A 22,091-nucleotide genomic window follows, 5' to 3' on the forward strand; every position below is an offset into this window, starting at 1 on the left:
AGAGCTCCGGTCTGCTGACCGGTTAATGGAGGTGGATCCTCCAGATCCAGTGTCCAGGTTGATGAGTTATAAAATAATTTGCTCCCTGTAAAGTTCTTAGGAGGAAACAATCAGAGTAAAAGGCTGTAAACATGCTTTGCAACGTTGTAACAAGGGAGACTGTGGGAACTGACTCAGATTTGTAAGCAGCCTCAAGTGGCTGGCAGAGGAACTGCAGTTGTTGCTGCTTTGTCCTCCATAGGTGAAATAAATATAAATCAATAAATAAATCTCTCCATTTGTCTACAATATCACTAAATCGCCTGCTTCCCATAAACACTGAGCGTCAGTTATCCCTTCCTTTAATTGCAAAGGTCAAAGTGACGTCACTGGCCGCTAAGTGGCGAAGGGAGGAGGAGGAGGAGGGAGCTCTCGGCAGCAGGTGAGAGTGCAGCATCAGAAACGCAGAGCGGAGGAAGTATCGGAGAAGAGAGGAGCTGAGCCATGGGAAAGCTTCAGGAATTTGAAATTACTTTTACCAACAACAAGGTAGTTTACGGTCCGGGAGAGTCCATAAGCGGGACTGTGAAGATACGAACCACCGAATCGCTGCATTTCAAAGGTAAGCGCTCCTCCACTATATCATAAAGAGAAGGACAGGAGCATTTCTTCAGCGTCTGGCTCAGCCAAGCGCGCACGGAGGCTCGGTGTAAATAAACTTTTCTTCCGTGATGGTGGACGTGGGGGAGAATACAGCACCGTATGTCAGCTTTGGCATTCTTTCGCAGCCGTTTAAGGGTCCAAATTGCGCGGCTGTGCAAAGAATCCGGTGCGGATATGTATCAGGGATTTTGCACCGCTGCGTTGGGAGTGGACTGAGCGTTTCCACATGACACCAGCAGCCACTGCCGTTGCTGTTGTCTGTGCCATTTCACATGTTTGGTAGTCTTCAGGTCGTTTAAAGCCCACATCCTGAACCACATCCTGGTTGTTGCAACATGTTGCTTCCTTGTATTGTTTTTAAAGAAATCTCAGAATTATTTGAGATATATAGCCTAAAAGGCAGAACAACAGGTGTTAGGCATGCGAGCTCATTTTCAATACATTCGTTTCGGTTAGAAAAGACTTTGAAATGTTGATGAATTTGGCAAAATCTCTGACAAACTTGTAGAAACTGCTAATAATGGGAATAAAGTAGGGTAGGTGGGGAGCAGCTCCTGGAGTTTCCATGGAAGGACACAAAGAATCTATTGTGTGTAAGAGATCCTTGAGGGTATTCTCCTCTGATAATGAAGGGCAGCTATCATCTTTGACTAAAAGCTCTTTACCATGGGTGTCCCTGCACAGTGGTATGTTAATTGACAGGATCAGTAAATAAAGGTGGGAATTTGTAAAATGCCTTGAGGTCCAGTAAATAGCCTGCAGTGCAGTTTATCCACGTGTACTAGTTTGGTGGGAGACGTCAGGTGTCTCTGCAGGCTCAAAGTGGGCAACTCACACCAAAACCATCCAGGAAGGCAAATAGCGCTACAGGCTAAAAATTTGAATTGGAAAGAGCAAAAACTTACACCCACGATCACTGTGTTCAGTATCGTAATCACGATTATTCATTAATGTTGCAAACATCATACAGCTATTGAACCTAAATATTATTCAAATGAAAATTAATTGTTAAATAAAAAAAATAGAGTGATAGGATGGGGAACACAAGGTCTTATGGTAGGGAGTTAAACACTGGCTAGGTGGTGGTTTTTGGAAAGCTTGTCTAGCAAGGGCAACCTGACCTGCCTATACCATGGGATGTCCTTAGGTGGAAAGAATGCCCCAGCAGTATTGGGCCTGCTTTTTGTTTGTACAACATCCACAAGGACAGCAAGGGAAAGTACACCAGGTATGAGATCCTAGACAAAGACAGTTAAATGCAACTGCTAAAATTAATTTAAATGGTTCATTTAACAGTTTTTAGTTTTTAATTCCTCTGAATAGATGCGATAACCATTGGTCCTCTTTTGGCTTGAGGTGAGCTAAAAAGCAAGTGAATTTAAACTATTAGAGAGGGGCCAAAATGCACAGTTATAAATGAAAGGTGTATGCTTGATTTATAATGAGGAGGACTAATGATGAATGATATACAACACTGCAAAGAGCAAAAAAATGAACAGATACCAGGGAAGATGCAGTGGTCAAATAGACTTTCACCTGAGACTTGACAGGCATATTGTTGTCATACCATCCATCTGTCTGTCCACCCGGGCGTCTGTCCGTGAGATTTTACCTTTCTGGTCTATACATTCCAAGACCACAAGTAGTTGAGTCATAAAATTGGGGATATGTGTTTTTTACTCTTTAAAGTCGTGCAACACAATATTCATATTTCTCGATATTTAGTACCCTTTGACTGTCAGAAGTGGAGAGTAAACAACACGGATGATTTGAGGCTGCTAATGCTTTGATAATAAATGCTACTGATACGCAGCCTCTTTCTCATGCCTTATTGGCTTAGCCTAATCATGTGATCATATTGTGCTGTGCCATTAGGTATACCTATTTGAGCATTATTGACTGAAATGGAGAAAGTGGGGATTTCCCATATCTAGCCAGTAAAGAGCCAGTCTGTTTATATTAACATTAGTTCTGGGCTATAGCCTGTGATGCCAACTTCTAATTGGCTGAGCATTGTCTTAACATTTTGGTCAGGGTTGGTTCATGGCTACAAAAAGTACAGTGTATGACTTACTGAGCAATATTAAAGCCATACCTACTGCTCAGCAATATTCCTCAATTGTAAACAACATGGTTGCATTGTTTTGTACATAGTTGCCTTATGATTATGTTGATGTTATACATAATGCATTGATATCTGCAGCTTATGTAGTATGGGTGCATTATGCATTAATATTCCTGTACACACCGGAGTACAATAGAGGCAGGGTCTGTTCTAGGATGTGGTTACCAAAACGTATTTCTATAAATATTAAAGATAATCACAGAATGTTAATCTCTTACAGCAGTTTAAAATTGTTTGGATTTAATGAGTATTGTTAATATTGAAAACATATTTTTGCTGGAATATGTATTATATCTTTACTAACCCATGGGTGACTAAAAGTATTTGGATCAAAATTTAGGGAAAGGCCTCCAAATCAGGGCAAATAGTTTTGCAGAATGTAATAAGATGTTTTCTGTTACTAAATGGGGCTGTAATGTTTTCCCGACTTCTACAATTATTTTAAATTCTCATGAATCGTGGGAGGATATCCCCATCGGTGATGGATCTTGTTGTTCGTGCCGCGGTCACCCCGACACCTGACACAGTGAGATTAATTTGCCATAATGCACAGGATGACCTGAAGCAGATGGTGTTGCAGCAGAGGTCAAAAGCTCCCGCTGAGCTCCGTTACACTGTAAGGTGTCACGGCGGCAGCTCGTCTCTATCTGACACCGGCTGTCATCCCCAAATTAAATCCTGCTCTGCTGGTCGTATGTAGGCTGTCCTTGAAGTGTGCAGACAGTAGGAGAGCTTCTCTTATTAACGCAAAGGGCTCAATAAGAGCCCTTGATGCTAAGAAGAGCATGCAGAGAGGCTTTTGATTCAGTAGTCTGTCAGTCCAGCTTCATTTCTCTGTAGTCTGAAAATCTGATTTCACACCAAACTGTAAGACCACATTGTGCTTTCAGTTATCTGTGCTCTGATTAATTAGAAAGATATTCTTTTTTTTTTTTTTTTTTAAGCAAATGGGCTTATAAAGTAAAGCTAAAGACCAAAGCTAAGTTCTAACACCATCTACAGACTCCTTCTGGCAGTTGTAAAATGTTCAGGACATTCATTTACTTTTCCACCAGCATCTTTATTTTCATTTTTTTTAATTTATTTATTTATTTTTTGCCCACCTTCTGTCGCAATTAGTGTTTATTTACCGGCATCCTGTGAAGTCTAAACATCTGTGTGCAGCACAGGATGGTTCGGGGTCTCTCTTTGTTTACTAACATGAAATCTTGCCTGTAAAAATTGGTCTTTAAATGTTGTTTTTGCCAGCTTAAGTCCATAAACAGAGTCCTCCACTGACCTCTTAGCAGAAGCAATCCAGATGAGAAAACCTGGGCTCCATCCCGGGCTTTCAGCGAGCCTGTTAATGTACTTTAAATGCTGAGTGTGCGTTATGTATACAGTGACATCACCACTCTCAACAGCACCCGCCGATGATTACATCAGTCAGACAGCGTGCATCAAACTGAAGCATATGGTTTTTTTGAGGGGTTGGGGTGGGGGTGACTGTTAACAGTTTTTTGGTGAGGAGAGAATAGGAAGGAGTTCTTGGCTTCATTACTGTGAATCTTGCAAGATTCACAGTAATCTTGTGTTGTCTGGGCTTTAATCCATTATTGCATTCATCTAATTAAGGATGTCTGATGTAGATAATAGTTTTCCCATTTCCACATGCTGTACATGTAATTGCAATAATGATGCAGATTAAGATTGGGTGTACTCCTGGGGCCTTTTTTCTGACAATTTTACCAAAATAAAAATATACACAAGGATCCATGCAGCAACAAGCTTTTTTACTTGAAAAGCTCTTATCTTCATTGTCAAATAAAGCAAATAAGTTAAATATTTTGCCTCTATTACATGTGTATAAATTCAGCTGTTTAAAACATAAAGTCTGTGGTATCTTCTGTTCAGTCAGCTGTTCAGTTTCTCTTCACTTCAGTGCTCAGTTACTGTTTCCTGTCTGAAATGTGAACAACGCCCATTCAAGGAAGAATCCTTCCTGAGAAATTTCGCAAAGGAGCAGCAGCAGGCTTGTTTGTCAGGGCAACAATGTATGCCCAGCATTATATCATTTGCATTATATTAGTGAAGTTTCGGTTGGCGTGTTTTTTTGGCCAACAAGCTGCTCAGGCTATCCGCTACAGTAGATGTTACCACTATATGATTATTATAAATTCTTGTTTAGACTTTTATTTAACTTGCACTGTGAATCTGGTGTGTGTACAGTTACGAAATAGTAATGTGAAATGACACACAGGGCTATTAATAGACCAATACAAGCTTCCTAAAATGCTGGATATTGCGGAAGCCAAATTCTCAGCCTCACTCAATTATTGATGATGACCATTAGACAGCATTTCTATTGATTAGGATGCTCACATCTCCATTTGTCTGAATGGAAGTGCATGAAATAGCCACTTGTGCACATTAGTTACACATAATGTTGAACTTAACACTATAGCCCAGTTCAAACCTGTATCAGTGCTTCTCAAACTGAAGGGCATGAAGCCACTGCGTGAAGTTGAACTTATCTGATTTTTGCAGTGAAACAAAACAAAACAAAACAGAAACTCCTGATTCTGTCTTACTTATTTTATTTCATTAAAATTTAACTTTGGCCCTTCTGTAATTGTGGAGTCTAATGCTATAGTTACACTAAGGGACAGAGTAGCTGGAGACCACAGTGCAACCTAGTTGCCTTTGAAATGGGTACTTTGAAGATGTGGACCAGGAGTGTAACCACTTGCAGTCAGTTGCCATCTTCAAAATGACTTTGGTGTTTTTAGACGGCAATAAAACAGAGTCAGTTTGCCATCAGTTTGCGGTTGAATGGGGTCAAGTTGGTGATCACATGCAATCTTTTTGTGATAAATCAGTGAAAATCAGAAATCTATTACCATCTACATACACAGAAATTCACATTAACTACTTACCCAGTTAGAACCTCAAAGATTTGAAACAGAAATTCTGAAATTCCTCAACAAATAGTGATATAGTTGCTTCAGGATGATAATTTAACTGCAGAATGACACAGTTCCTCAGCAATCTTGGCTCTGTATGAGGATATGACCAGAATAGAACCAGTTGGCAGCTTGTTGAATTGAGTCACCTATTGCAAAGAGACACATCACAGTCAAGGTACAGATTGATTGCAATATGTTGGCAATCTGTCTGCATTCATAAATTAAACTGTAGTTAATTGCAAATCTTTCCCAGTCTGCCTGAGATTGATTGCAGTTAATCTGAGTTGGATTGTTTGAAGACTGGGTTCCTCCAAACAGGCAACTTGCAGTCACCTTGGGATCAAAAGCGGTCGCCCAGAGGTTGAAGATGTTGTACACTCAACTTCTATAGACAGTTATAGATCTGGGAAGCATGACATATGAAATGTTGCTGTATTGACTCCATTTCACAGCTTGCATGTAGATTTTATATCATGTGGGACTTAATCAAACATGAAAAAATAAAATGTAAAGTTGCATGACAGCAGGAATGCACAGGAACTGTGAAACAGGAACTTAGTTGACATGAGTCACCGTGTCTGTAATTAGACTCCAAAAAAAATGCAACTAGATGTGAAATTGTTACGTATTTTTGTATCTCAGATGACATCAGTGGATGTTAGCTTAGCTTCCAACAAAGCAGGAGCACAAACGGCCATTGTAACCCAACCATCATCTGTGGTAATACAAACCACTGGCTTTATGTAAACAAGACATTACACACACACACACACACACACACACACACACACACACGCGCGCGTGCGCGCGCGCAGACAGACAGACACACACACACACACAGGTTTTATCTGGTTTGTAAGGCCTGTGGTTTTGTTGATCACATGGTGAGGACCTTTTTCTTTATTTTCGATTTCTGCTGTTTTTGTGCACAGCCAGTAGATTTTCCACCCCCTCCAATTACTCCTTGTCTCATTCTAACTCACACTTAGATGAATAATTCTGTTTTTTTTTTTTTTCTTCCTTCTGTTGCTTTGGGTTTTACAGCCATGTTTGTTCCATCTTGGACGTGTTCTCACTTGTCCACAGAGCAGCAAACAGTTCCTCTGAGAACTTATTATAAGCTATTTAGGAACAGAAAAGCCATGAGGTGTGGAGCGAGTGTTCAGTGGGTTTTCGGTCACTGTAAAAGAGGAAGCAGTGCAGGTAAACTCTTCTATCCAAACTCCATGGAATGGAATATCGTTTTTCTACTATATCAAATATAAATTGTATATTTTAGTGTTTAGTTAGCAGTCAGTCCCTGCTACTTTCTCAGACCACAAGGCTTTTCCCATTTCTCCAGTTTGTGTCTCCTTATCTTCTCCTGCCTGTGACCCAGATGTCAGTCTCAGTATGCCTGTCTCAATTCCCTAAATACATCTGGAGGACAGTGCAATGTGTGTGTGTGTTGGTGTGTGATTATTTATTTATTTATTTTAAATGATACCTTCTCACACTGCCATCTTGTGAATTTAATTAGAAGTAGTCCTAATATATATTTTTAAAAACTGCCAGTAACACTTACATCTAACATTAAAAAATGTGTCTTTAGTTGGGCTAAACGAAAGCCTGAAATGACAAATTTTGTAAACAAAATATCATGAAAATAGAGCCTCAGACAACAGCGATTCCATCGGACCAGTGACAAAATATGACAAAAACAAAAGAGAATCAAATTCAGAGTCAGTCTGTAACCCTAACCTTGCTGTTGTGATATTATGTGCATTTTTAACACACTTTTAAGTCTTGCAGTTATCATCAGTGCTGATATATAATGACACCTAACTGTAGAGCCTCTCTAGTGATCATGGCCTGAATCTTCAGACTTGTCTCATGTTGATGACTTTTCCTGGATATGTTAGAAAGAGAACCAGAATAGTTGTTTGTTGCAGACGATGCATTTTTTTGTTTTGTTTTGTTGTTTTTTTAAATTGGTTGCTGTGCCTTCACGTTTTCTTGAGCAGAAGCCAAGTGTTGAGTGTGACAGATTGCTGTTTTTTTTCTTCTTGTTGAGCCGGCGCTTTTCTTAGTTGATTTTGTTATTTAGAATAAAACATTCTTGGAAAAAAACAAAGATAGAACAAAGAGATCATTAAAACTTGCAGGTTTGCTCTACAATTCTTCTTTGTTTTGCTGGACAGCTGTAATATTTCCACATTGTGAATCTTGTCTCTGAAGAAAAGCAAGGTCGTTAATCCTTCTGACAGTAACTTTGGCTTCTTTTGTTCTGAAATGAAGAACGTGACACATGATCACTCGGAGACTAACTCATGACTCAGAGTGATTCTTCTCTCTGCTGCCCTTCAGTGTGAGTGCGTGGCATTGATGCACATTTCATCAGCCAAACTACTGTGCCCATAGAAATAGAGCTGCCAGCTGGGGGTCTAGGCACCAGCTGCTACATCTGCCGTCAGACTTAGTTGTGGTAATCATAACATCTTTTGACCTGCATAACCAACATGCAGACTAACCCCACAGCTGCCTGTTGTAAGAGGATTCTGTGTCATTCCCCATGATAAGCATCAAACCCTACCCCTGATCACTTCCCCTCTTCCTCAGTCTAAAGTCTAAAAGGCTGCCCTACTTCCTGTTATGTGCAGTGAGAAAAAAAAAATGAAAACACTGGTTGTGCATAACTGAAGTGGAACAAAATGTTAATTGGATAGCAGGAGAGCAAAGAAGCTAAAGATAGAGAAGTTGTCAGCTGGTAGATAAAAGTTCATTTATAGTTGTAGTAGTATGTAGTTAGCTGTAAGATGTGATGTGACTGTAAAGGACTGCATCGGTTTTCTGCTACATTTGCTCTATGATTCTTTGTCATGCCTCCCTTTCCAGTCAGTTTTAGGCAGCTGTTTCTAGCAGCAGGCAGACTAGCTATTAAAGACAATAGTACATGCATTTTTTTTTTCCATCCTAAATTTGCTGGTTTGTGAGAAGTGCGTTAATTTGATGCAAGAAGATAGATGTTTTTAATGCAACTTTTCACTGAATGAGGTTAACCTCAGTGAGATACTTCAGGTTTCCAAGCCACTGAAAGTTGTGGATATATCAATCTTTGGTTATATGTTTGAGTATTTGAAACTAGGTATATGTGATCTGGAAGTAAATGGATTAGTTCTTATATAGTACTCTACTTGAGCACTCAAAGCGCTTTATGCAACATGTCTTCATTCACCCATTCATACAAGCACTTTCTAACAGTCACACTTCAATGAACACATTGGAGAGCATGAAGGGGATGGCCAGGGACCGAACCACCAACCTTCCAGTTGGTAGGTGACCTACTCTACCTCCTGAGCCCCTTTGCTTCCGCTGATAGGTGCTTCAGTAACTAATCTATACCATGAGATTAGTACTCATTGACCTTGTGTCACCAATGGTTTCGTTGATGTGAAGTAAAATAAACTTTATTTATCTTAAAAGTTGTTAAATTCCTGGTTACACTAAAGAAACTAATTGCAGAATAAATGATCTGCCACCATGTCAGTGTTTTAAAACACTGCCGGGATCAGAGAAATGCTGCAAACCTGAAGTGCAACAACGCAGCACATGAAAGTAAACACAGACATGTCATTGCATTAGGGATATCACAATACCAGAAATTTAGAAATAGTAGAATTGCATGATTCTCAGTACCCAATTCAATACCAATTGGCTATGGGGTGGATGTGGCTCAGAAGGAAGAGCTGCCAGTTGAAAGGTTGGTGGTTCCCCCAGCTTCAGTACTCTACATGTCAAAGTATCGTTGTGTAAGATACTGATGCATACCGATACCATCCGTTGGCATGTGAATGTTAGGTTTAAAGTGCTCAGGCATAGAAAAAAGTGCTTATATGAATGTGCATGTCAGTGGTTGAATGAGGTTTGTAGTAAGAAAGTGCTTTGAGTGCTCAAGTACCAGTCCATTTACCAAAGCAAAATGATCATCCAATGTACTTAAACATAAACACCTTTATTAAAAAGTTGTTTTAAAACACAGACATTGGTGGCACATTATTTAAACCCATATATTTTGTTGACAAGACACAGACTGAAACGTTAGGATGGTTGTTGAGTAGTCTACTAATGATAGTAGAATTATGTTATGCATAAGCATTTAATGTTAATTACAAACATTTTAGCGTATGGAACAAAGTTGATTGGCAGTGCCAGCTGTCTCAAACAAAATGGTAATGTACATTTCAAGATAACATAAGAAGGGATAATACTTTGGATGTTGTTACTGTAAATTCAGACGTAGTTAACTTGGATTCTTTGAACAGATCTGAGTGCCTGTTTCGTATGTGCTTCGCTAAAATGGAATATTTCCTCCCTTTGTCTGAAAAACATAATAACGTTGTTTGCATATTACCTTTTGTGAATCAGTTATCTTCCTTAGGTCACCCTCCCCTGAGATGCATGGTATTTCCATAGTTGACTCTGCCTTTCTTTCCAGTGAATCGGAGCAGATCTGTCACAGCAGCTGTGCTAGTCGCCACCTTTCATGTTTAGCTTTTGCTGTGAAATTTGTAGTTTTTCCTTTGCTTGTTGGCTTAATTGATCAGTAGAGAAATAGTGGGATCAGCAGAAATGCTTTTGGTTTGTTAGCCAGGTTTTCTGTTTGATTAACAACACTTTATGGTGATGCTAGCATTTTGGATGAATAGTTGTATCATAATGATGAGGCAATTATCAATGTACTTGTTTTGCACATGAAAATTGAAAATGAAAATGTGGAGCTGTTAACATGTAAAAATTATTCAGTTAATAAGCTAACCGGAAATACTTTAAAATGTAATTATTACGTACCATGCATGTGGTAAACATAGATTTTTCCATTGTTTTTCACTCTGTTGTTTTTCAATGGCCTTGTTTACATCAGGACATTTGACACTTGGGCAGAGATGTTCTCTTTTCCTTCACTTTTTCACTAGAGTGTTGTGGTTTCACATATCTACTCTGCTATTAATAAGATATGTTTGATGGGCATTTATATAATTTATAAGGTTTTCAGCTCTGAGAGAAAATCTGTGAGGCAGGATAGTTTGTAGCTGGAATGTAATTTTTACTTTCTTTCTTGTCAGTGTTTAACCACAAACCCAAGTGAGATAACAGAAGGTTTACCCAGCTCCATGTTAGCTTTCAATTATAGTAGGTGTGAACTCTGGATGGAACCAGTGACTTTGAAAGCTTATTAGAGGCCTCTGTTGTGTCTGCAAATACAGTACCTATAGCAGCCATTATAACAGCTCAAACACACCCATAGCTGTCAGCTGACTTTGTGTGATTTAACTCCAATTCAGAGGTGTTGAGCAAGGGTCTGAAGGTCATTCTTGCTGATACTAAAGGACTAATCACACCATCCAACGTAATGCTTTAAGTTTGGGGCAGAGGGTTCTCAAGCTTTTTCTGGCATGCTCTGCTTCCGAAACTGAAACAAGCTCGTGCCCCACTTACCACAATTACTATTTTTAATTTTCATCATTTGAATTTTGGTTAAAGGGTCTGTGCGACAGCAACCCACCCACAGTGTGATAACCACTCCCCTAAAACAATCACCTGGATTCAAAACACAGTACAGGTCAATTTTAATAATAAATGCCTCTTCAGTGGTAATTAATAGAAGTTACATGTATTAAAACCCACTTTAATAACTATGGATGTGTGAAGAGTTGCTGAATCTAGTCTGTGGTTCATTGCAGCAAGGTGGTGAAGATGAAACATTTAATTTGATTTTGTTAAATGACTAGAAAACCCGGGAGTACCGGGTTTCCTCCAGGTACTCCGGTTTCCTCCCACATTCCAAAGACATGCACTTACTGGGGTTAGGTTAATTGGCTACACTAAATTGCGTGTGAATGAGAGCGTGAATGTGAGTGTGAAAGGTTGTTTGTCTCTCTGTGTTAGCCCTGCAACAGGCTGGCGACCTGTTCAGGGTGTACCCTGCCTCTCGCCCTATGACAGCTGGGATAGGCTTCAGCCCCCCACGCCGCGACCCTGAACAGGATGAGTGGAAGCGAATGGATGGATGGATTAGAATGCCCTCATCTTAAAATATTGTTTTAAATTGACTTTAAGTTAAACACTGATTCAAGACAAGGTCTGATACGAGCTGTTTGCATCTGAAACCATGCTGGAAAAAGGAGATCAGGTCAACTGAGGACACTGCTGATTGTCATAAGGGAATAGTGGATGGTTAAATGTAGGTCCCTGCTGACATAGATATCATCAAAACTCATTTTTGCACATTTAAATCCCACAGAAAACCTCTTACAGCTGTCAACACAATGAAATAAAAGTGATTAATTTCATTTTTGCCAGATGCTATTGGAAGATAATCCAGCTGCCAGTTGTTCGAGTGTCTTAATGTTTTTGATGCTCTGAAAGGCAAAACACAGGAGAATGAGTCTCTCTTAAGGTTATGATATATAGAAAGTTTGTGGCACGGTGGGCAACGTGGGGACGAGGATTGCAGAGCAGAGATTACAGGTTTTCTAGTTTCGTGATGTAACTTCTTCAGGGATAAGCCTCTTACATTTGCATGCAAACATATGCAGGGACTGGAGTGTTGTAGAAACTCAAACAATTGCAAACACGGACATAACTGTGGTAAACACAACAAATTTGACACGGACAGTGATACCTTTTCAGTTACATAGGTGAGTGAAAGCAACCTGATAAAGTGTCATCGGATTCTGTAATAACAGACTTCTCATTACTTTGATCTTAGTTTCACTGGAGCAGCTCTGCAGCATTTTTGCTTGGTCTTGCAGAAAAGAAACTCTGAAACATGCCTGAACAAACAGCCAAGGCTCTGTTCTGCTGCGGGGGATTCCCTTACAGTTTGGAGAAAGAGCTCATAAGATCAGGTGGCTCTGTTTGACATGTCTCACTGAAAGGCATTAGAAAGGAGATGAGAGGCGATGATGGAAAAGTGAGAGGGACTAATTGTTTGCAGCGCTTAAAGATTTAATGACGTATAAGTGTGGCATCGGATTACTGGGCTGTGCTGCGGTTCAGAGACTGTGACGTCTGGGGTTTGTTGAGAAAATTGAATGATGTTAACAAAATGTGTTAGAGATATTCAAGGAAGGGTATTTTGCTCTCATGTCTTTAAAAAAGAGCCAGCGGTTCAACCAAGACTATGAACCCAAATGAAGTGAAAGAAAATGATTTTAACAGGTTTACAACAGCAGCGTTCATTACTGTCAAAAACCTTTGTGAGGGAAAGGGCAATAAGAGCCCTTTATCATATCACGTCATCAACACGCTTAATTATAAGTAAAGGAGATCTTTTCACCTGTTCCCATCCAGCCCCAGTTTGTTTTGAAGTGCACATGGTATCTAAAATGGAGCAGTTATTACACTGTCCTATTTAAGCTTTGGTTACTAATTATTCTGCATGTTTAGATTAATAGAAAATAGAAATATACTAATATGCTATTTCAGAATAAGGTACCCAGCTGTATGACATCTTTCTTACATAAGTTGGGACAGAGCCATGTTTCCCACTGTGTAGCATCCCCCCTTCTTTTAACAACAGTCCATAAACATCTGGGAACTCAGGAGACCAGTTGCTGGACTTTTGGGAGAGGAATGTTGTCCCCAACAGTCCTGGGTGTTCTTTGTTGTGTTTACCGCATTATGGTGAGCCAAATATTATAAATTGGTGAAAGGTATGGATTACAGACTGGCCAGTTCAGTTCATCTTCTACTACAAAGCCATGCTGTTGCAATAGATGCAGAATGTAGTTTAGCATTGTCTTGCTAAAATATGCAGGGCCTTCCCTGTGGGAAAATTAATTGAATGGGAGCATGTGTTGTTCTGAAGTGTGTACCTTTCAGCATTGTTCCATAGGCACTAATGCTCCCTCCTGCCATCAGAGATGCAGGCTTTTGAACTGAGCGCTGATAAGAAGCAGGACAGTTCCTCTCATGGACATGGTATCCATGTTTTTTGCTAAAGGAATTTCTCTGATCACAGAACAGTTTTCCACTTTGCCTCAGTCCATTTTAAATGAGCTTTGGCCCACAGAAGATGGCAGTGCTTCTCGATCATGTTCACATATGGCTTCTTCTTTGATAGAGCTTTAAAATGCATTTGTGGATGGCACGGTGAATTGTGCTCACAGACAGTGATTTCTGGAAGTGTTCCTGAGCCCATACAGTGATTTCCATAACACAATCATGCCTGTTTTTAATGCAGTGTTGTCTGACGGCCTGAAGAACAGGGGCATTCAGTATTGATTTTCAGCGATGTCAGGTGCACACAGAGATTTATCCAGTCTCTGAATCTTTTGAAGAAATTATGTACTGTAAATGATGAGCTAGTCAAAGTCTTCCCAATTTTGCATTGAAGACATTATTCTGAAATTCTTCTACAGTTTGTAGATTCAGTATTTGCACATAGGTGAATCTCTGCCTCTCTAAGATCCTCTTTTTATATCTAGTCATATTACTGACCTGCTGCCAATTAAAGTGCACTCTTTCCAATGGCAGGGACTCTTGAAATAGCCCTGTATTATTATTTTTCATCACTAGTGGCTAATTTGCATGCTTGCTGCTTTCCTTGGACAGGCTCCTTTCTCAGGCTCAGCCACACTCTGCAAACTTATCTAACATTGTGTTTGCATACACACTTCATACTGGTTAATGGCCACTGAAGAATTTTATAAACAGTTTCAAGTGGCTCTGAAAATCACACACAATACTTGTACAATGTTTAACTTTGTCCATTAAATTGTTCTCAGTTTTAGCAAAAAAAAAAAAAAAGTCTATAATTTATAAACTCTTCTTCAATCTTAAGTTGAGAACAGCTTTTTCATTTCTTTAAATGTGGATTTTTTAAAAACAACATATTGAAGCATTATTTTAAACAGTCAAGTCCTATCACACAGGCACTGCCTAGGGAGTTTCCGTACCTTATAATTATTCTAGAATGTCCTGTAAGGGTGATGCATGCTTTTTCGTGCATGTCAGGAATGTTGACCAATTCTTGTAAATCAAACAGCCTTTTGTAATCTTGTTCACACTCCTGACCCACTTCAGGATGAGAGTGTTTGTTCCAGGTCTGAGAGGCTGAGAGTTCCCTCGGTCTGCTTTGCCCTTGTAAATTTCCGGACCTCAGGCTAACTCACTGAGGCTCCTCTGTGTTTCAGCTGAAACTAGACTCTGTGTTATCAGTGTAAATATGAAACTACCTTTCTCCGCCCAACTTCTCTGCATGCTTTCCCACTAACCCTTCAGATGAGTAATATTTCACATGTAAGGCAATAGACAGCAAGCTCTGACCTAACGATCTTATCCCATTGCCTGGAAAATTTCCACATTTGTTACTCAGCTGCCTTTTCCTACTCTGCATTGTATTGTTTATTCGTAATCTGCTCTGAAGGTCAACCAGGAAAAAAAAAATGCCACTCCTCATTTAAGAAACCCATTTGCAGAGCAAACAACAGTAGTGCTTAACTGGTTAATATTATTTCTGGAAATATGTCCTGAAGGGCAAAATTCTCTGAGAAGATGGAAGCGAAAATCTGGAGCGTTATCAGTGATTTGTGATACTTTTAAAAAAATGGATGCCTTTGCCAAATCATTTGAAAGTATTGCCAGTAGACAACAAACTGCACTGAAAACATCTACAAACAAGGTGAAAACAGGAGCTACAGAGCTTTTACGTCATGGCAATTGGGGAATAGATACTGTTACCATCAGTCCAGGAGTATAGACAACTATTTTATTGTGAAACTTATGCCTCTCACTTCATGGCCATCATCAGAGTAATCAACAAGGTTAAGTCTCTCACTGTCAAGTGTCTTCTGACCAAAAACAAAAAAAAAGTGACTCATTACACACCATTGGGTATCTTTGTTGTGTAAAATAAACAAAATTTGGGTGTTGGCGGCTAAAACGATTGCTTTTCTTCACTTTTGTGCCATAAACTAGGACAGTATCATCTTCATTGTTGCCATGTTATCAACCTTATTGTTGAGAAAGAAAGAGGTTTCTTGGGCTGAATCTTGTAATGCTTGTGAGTTGAACCCGTGCACTTGCTTTGTTTTTTCACATTACTAAGTCTAAAACAGGCTACTGAAAGTAAGAATAAAAAACATACCTGGTAGCAGTTCCTTTCTTTACAAGTGGCCTAATTGGTGACAGTCAGCTTGTCCAACTGGTTATGTTGAACCCTGCTGAAATACTTTCATCTGCAATAAAGATGCTGCAGTACTGTGTAACAGGACATGTCAAAATTGATCAAGAAATATGATCTGTACATGAGCAATTTGTAATGCTTTTCAGTTGGATCTTTATTGATATAATGTGTAAAACTGCATTTGCTCTGCTCACCTTCCTAAACTCAACCACTGCCACACCTTTCCTCTCACATCCTCCATGACTCACCCACACCCTGCTCTATGTTTTCTTCTATCACACTGTTATCTAATGTAGGTTAGGAGCCAAGTTTAGCCAGGTGGATCTAGAAATGCTGTCGCTTACGGCCTCTTCACTGGATCTGTCTGCCCACGCAGTCTTATTTTGTGCAATCTAATGAGTAGTAACACCAAGAGCATCTCTGCCTGCAGACACTCTCGTTGAACCATGGAGAAGCCCCCATACAGACTCGAGTGTGGAAAACAAAATCAGACAGCAGCTGAGTCAGAGCATACTCTCCTGTATGCTTTTCTCTTACTATTGAGTGTCAGTTTCCCTCAGGCTACAGGCTGAAAGGAACTGTAGGTTCCTGTACTGACATATCCAAAGTGATTGTCAGCTTTGCAAAACCAAACTAAAAAGTTGTAAGCTGCAGGATTTCAGTCTTTAAATTCTCAAGTTTGTTAAGACAATGATAAAAGTTCACAGCCTGCAAAGTACTGACAGTATAGTCATGTAATGATACCCTTCCATCTGGACTGTCTCACATGTGCTTACCATACTGTCCTTGGAGAGTTTTGCTATTATTTCCAATCTTTCACAGCATGCCGTGACCTTGCCAAAAGATTAAAAGAAACTCACACTGTTGCTATATTGTGATTCATATTGGAGCAGCTGAATTTATCTTCTCAATTTGCCTATAAAATATCATCAAATGGTCTTTAAAAAAGCGAAGCCAATTAAGAAGTGCCAAAAACTGTAGTGGCCACTTGAGGCTGGCTCCTAAAGGGAGAAAGTGAAATAAACATATTTACAGCCTGGTACAAAAATGGTTTTGGCCTTTATGGATAGCGTCCCCCTTCATAACAGCACTGAAGGGTTGAATTTTTGGATATCCATCTGGATATCCATCTGGATTTAAAAATGAAATAATTTAGGGACATGGCTTCTTTTATTGGAAGGTGCCCAGACACAGGCAGTCAATCATTGTCTGCTGAGCCTCACATTTTCTAACTGGAGTCAACTCTTCCAAGAACATCCAAGAATTTTGGACTTCTACTATTTTATTGGCCTGTTGTATAAGGGCCAATTAGCTGATATGTGTGTCTTTGCGTCATACAGCTATAATTAATGGATCCAGTTCACTAACCAAGCTTGCTAGCATTAGCCGATAACTTGGCACTTCACCCTTTTATTCAAATATGGTCACTTCTAGCCCCCCAAAAGCAACACGGCAGTGATCAAAATGCTGTAGTTGAAGCTCCAAAATTAGGACGTACAAACCAGTGGGTGAATTTGTGGTGGTAATTTAATCTGCCTGATTCTATGCACTTTAATACATACATAAAAGCTGGCGTGGTGGCTTGGTGGTTAGCAGTTTTTTTTTTCTCTACAGCAAGGGGTCCCTGAGTTTCAATTGGACCAGGGTGGATGGAGTTTGCAGGGTGAACCAGCTATGTGGGTTTATTTCTGCGAGCTCCCACCATCAGAAGTATGTTAGGTTATTCTCCTGTCACTGTTGCCTTGATCGAGACAGGAGCTTAGAGCTGGATTTGGCTGCCTGGGTGCTGTCCCTAACCAGCAGCCTCTAACCTGCATTTAGCCTACTCTAATACTAAGATGGATTATTCACAGAGAATACATTTCCCTCCAGGTGTTACATAAGAATATTTTACTGTCCCCAAATCCATGATTCAGACGAGCTCTGCATATGAGCTTCCACAGTGTTTCACAGTGCTGCAGTTAATACAAAAAGGATTTGTTCCAAAAACCAAATACAAAGAAGTAAGAGACGTGTCATCAGATTCAAGTTTCTCCTCTAAACTAATGTTAGACTGAACTAATTAAACCAAGACTAAGAACAGAACTGCCATTAACTCTCAACTCATTTAATAAGCAAAACTGCAAAAGACAACAAGGGGAAAGGTCAGTGTTGATGGAGGTGGGGAAACCAACAAAACCACTCTGCCTCCTTTGTCTTTAGATGCATGCAGGAGAGCCTGAGAATCCATTCAGCACCAAGGATAAACCAGAGAGAGAGAGGGAGGAGGTCAATAAGGGGGATTTGCCGTCCTATTAACATTCACTCACATAAAAGTACAAACAACTAGAAGTGGATGGGCATGTGGCTATACATTTAGAAATTCTCATTGATGCCTCCATAATTTTTCACCTCTTTTAACTAAAAATCCTTTGAGGAAGCAGACAAGCCCAAAGTTGAAGGTAATGGTTTAGGATTTCATGGTGGAACGTGGCGACACATCATCATTCTGTCTACATAAGTGTCTCATTAAATGTATTATCTCTGCTTCTGGACCATCTGGCTCCACGTGTCTGCCCATTGTCAGGCAGCAGACATTCAGTCTCACTGCCAGAGCTGCTTCTCTCTTATGACAGAAAAATTCACCATTCAGCGCTGCTGCAGCCTCTCTTCCTGCTGCTGCTTCTGGAAATATTAACAGATTACCCCTGCGCTGACCTTTCATGGGTTGAGCTCTTAATGTTTCCACAGCAGACAGCTGTAAATAATATCTCATAGTAATGGCTCTCCTTTCTGTCATATTACTGTGCTTTCCATTTCTGAAGTGTGATGACTCCTCACGTTTTGTGTTAACAGGGAAAATAAAGGTGTAGGTATAGTCCATGTATGAGGTGTATGGCTGGAGGAGCATAACGAGTTTAATTAATGACCAAATAATTTAGTCTGCATGGCTGAAGGGCACCGCCTCGTTTAGCGAGCTGCAGATTTTTGTTTTTAATAGCAAACGCCCCTCCTCTTACCGGAAACTGTGCCAGCAGCCCTGTCGTTGTAGAGAGCTCAGCCATCTGCCACTTTGAGAGTGTGACAGAAAGAGTGTGTGTGTGTGTGTGTGTGTGTGTGAGAGAGAGAGAGAGAGAGAGATTCCAGCACAGGATCTTGTGTGGGTGTGTGAGAGCCTGTGATTGGGTGAACAGTCTGTGGCATATACTTTTTTAGAGCCCAGTCTGTGCTTATGCTTTTTAAAAAAAATGTTTTCTTTTTTTATGGACATATTTTTAAAAAAATTTAGTGTAGAGTGCTGAAAACTGTCATTCATGAGCAAAGCATTGTGATCCCAATGCATTGTATAATGTAGCTTTTTCAGATGCTGCTCCCAAGGTGTCCTTTGGTGCTCTGACACTCCAGCTGCAGCTCTATCAGCTGCTGATAAAGCCCTGCTCAGTAAAGCCTGTGCAGGGAGCCTAGAAGGGTGGTGGTGGCACAACTTCCTGTGAAAACCACCAAGAAATTCAGGTTTCCATTCCTTTGAGATCAGTCGTGTCTTCTTTTTTTTAACCTTTGCTTATTGCTTGCTGGCTAGATTTAGTCAGCAAATACAGTTTAGTTAAGTTTAGATGCAATTTTTTTTTATTATTATTTGCATTATTGGAAAACAGGAGAACAACATGAATTGTAATTAAATTATAAAAAAACCCAAAAAAACCCACTAGTCTCTGTGGCCACCTGGGTCGTAGCAGCTTTCTTATACCCCAGACTGACAAAATTAACTGCCTGCAAGTATTTCAAGTTGGCTACCACGTGGCAAAGCTTACTTCAAGAAGGTTTTTGTTTTATTATCTTAGATACCTGATTTAAACTGAGTTGAGAATACTAGCCCTGTCAGCTGAAGAGGTGATACAGAGGCTTCACCGTCTTTCTGTTTAATCCTCTGGCTTGTGTCACAGTTTTAATGTTTCTAAGACTTTTTGTGTGTATTTTCAGAGGGCTTTCATTTCCTCAAGGACTGCTCTGAGGGGTTACACAGAGAATCATGCCATTCCTGAGAATCACTTAAACATTTTTTGTCATTCTGGACGGTTGATTGTTGTTGACGTCAGCCAAAATGCCAGCATGAACTTTTGAAGACTTTTGTGCAGAGTAAAAATGGTACAGGGTTGAGCGTGAGAAGATAATATCGTTTCCTGTACCCTGAGTGCGCCGCACCTTCTTTTAGTTGCAGCATCCTTTGGATTCATTTTAAGTTCAATTGCTTTTTGTCCACGTGCATTCAGGCATTCATGCATGCTGTAATATCTTGATTTATCTAACCAATTGCGTCACCACAAGCTACCTGGTAGAGCACAAGAAGTGCTGTAATCCAAACTAGTCAAAACTGAAGTGTTCATGATTTTATATACAAAATTCTCTTCAGTTTCACAACAGTTCCTAATAAGGTTTCTGCTCACAATCTGTTTGCTCAGACTCTTTTCACAGCCTGTTCTGAAAGATTATTTATCACTGCAGCAGAATGCACACAGCCATCAGCACAGGTCCTCAGTGATTTACTAGAGTGTCCCTCTTTGTGAGTAATTCTTATGCTAATCGGTGTTGGTCTGTATTTTTTTTTCTTTTTTTATACAATGTTGTCTGAACTCACTGCAGTTAGTTAGTCTTTTAAGAACACTGGCTGTTGTCTGAAGAGAGTTTAGATTTTTGTCATGTAAAAAGTCATGGAGACAATCCTATATGATCCATTTTAGTAGCATTTTTTCCACATGGCTTGAATCTAAAATCAAAGAAGGGGCCACAAACTGCATATAGCACTTTCACAGACAGCAAACACTGACATGACTCGAGCCTCCCTGCCATTTACCTTGTTTGGTTTATGAGTTTATTTCAGTTTGTTAGTGTAAATACCAGTAAATAAATAAGCCCCATTTGTTTAACACGGGTGATTGACTCTTGTATTCTTTCTCCGCAGCCATCAAGGTGAACTGTCATGGCTCATGTGGGGTTTCCAACACAGCAAACAGCACAGCATATAATGTGGAGGAGCAGTACCTAAACAGCACGCTGTCTGCCGCTGACAAAGGTAAGGAATCAATATTTCCTCAGTATTTACTAGCATACCCTTCCTCTTATTTTCTAGACACCTGTTGATCTTTGTATGTGTATGCTATGAAAAACCTCGAGGACTTCCTGCTGAGATCTGCATGACATCAAGTGCAAACCAATGTCTGAACATACTGCAGGTCTGCATGTGAAAAAACACTGATATAGTTATCAGTGCACATCAGCTTTGCATCTTTCATTGCTGGCAACAGATTATCTCCCAGTTTAAATATTAGAACCTCCTTGTCATAACACAACTGTCTGACTTGACTCAAGGCTCCTGGCTTTTTACGCCATTTGGCTCATAGGGAATCTGCTGGAATATGACTAATGTCATAATGGCCTCGGCAGGTCTTTGCTTTTCCTCTTGACTAATTTACTAGCCATTAAACGGGAGAAAAAAAATCAGACTAATTGACTCGTCTAAGAGTGAGAAAACAGTCAAAATTGCACCCAATCCAGTGACCGAAGTATTTGTACATGGTAAATGGACTGGTTCTTATATAGCACTTTTCTACTCGAGCACTCAAAGCACTTTGCACCATTCGCCCATTCACACACACGTGCATACAGTCACTTTTTTTTCTACATCTAACGTTAATGCACACATTCACACTCTGAGATACTGAACTCAGGGTTCAGTTTATTCCCCAAGAATACTTTGGTATGCAAGCTGGAGCAGCCAGGGATCGAACCGCCAACCTTCCAATTAGTAGATGACCTGCTGAGCCACCCTGATGATTTGTGGGGTGGCTGTGGCTCAGGTGGTCTTAAATATGCAAGCAGTATTTGTAATGTTGCTTGCCTATTTAAGACTTAACGAACAATTAATCACATTCTTTAGAAATCAAATAATCTTTTAGCTGTTGATGAAATGTGTGGCACTTTGTGCCGTGCATCACATTGCACATGCACAATGCCATATTAGTTTGCAGTGTGGCTAATGTTAGCACTGGCAGCCTTCTTTCCCTGCAAGCCCAACACAAGCTGTGATGTGTCAGCTTCCAGTGTGACTAAACACTGTTCTGGTCAAGTGCTTGTATGTTAGTTTACTGTGACACGGCTAACATACAACAGTTCTGTCTCCTTTGATTGTTTATGTTCGCATCAGAGAGAGCCAGGCACCATCATCTGTCAGGTG

General features: G+C 40.0%; 1 protein-coding gene across 1 annotated transcript in view; it reads left to right on the plus strand.

Moving 5' to 3' along the window:
* The first annotated feature begins 431 nt into the window (after positions 1–431).
* The window catches only part of arrdc1b (arrestin domain containing 1b), a 37,217-nt gene continuing 15,557 nt past the window's right edge, over positions 432–22,091 (plus strand). The window contains exons 1-2 of the mRNA XM_030743419.1: positions 432–601; positions 20,820–20,930. Of these exons, the coding sequence (XP_030599279.1) occupies positions 484–601; positions 20,820–20,930 (229 nt within the window). The 5' untranslated portion in view covers positions 432–483. The remainder of the gene's footprint in view (positions 602–20,819; positions 20,931–22,091) is intronic.

Source organism: Archocentrus centrarchus, chromosome 12 (assembly GCF_007364275.1).
Source record: "Archocentrus centrarchus isolate MPI-CPG fArcCen1 chromosome 12, fArcCen1, whole genome shotgun sequence".
NCBI classification, from domain to species: domain Eukaryota; kingdom Metazoa; phylum Chordata; class Actinopteri; order Cichliformes; family Cichlidae; genus Archocentrus; species Archocentrus centrarchus.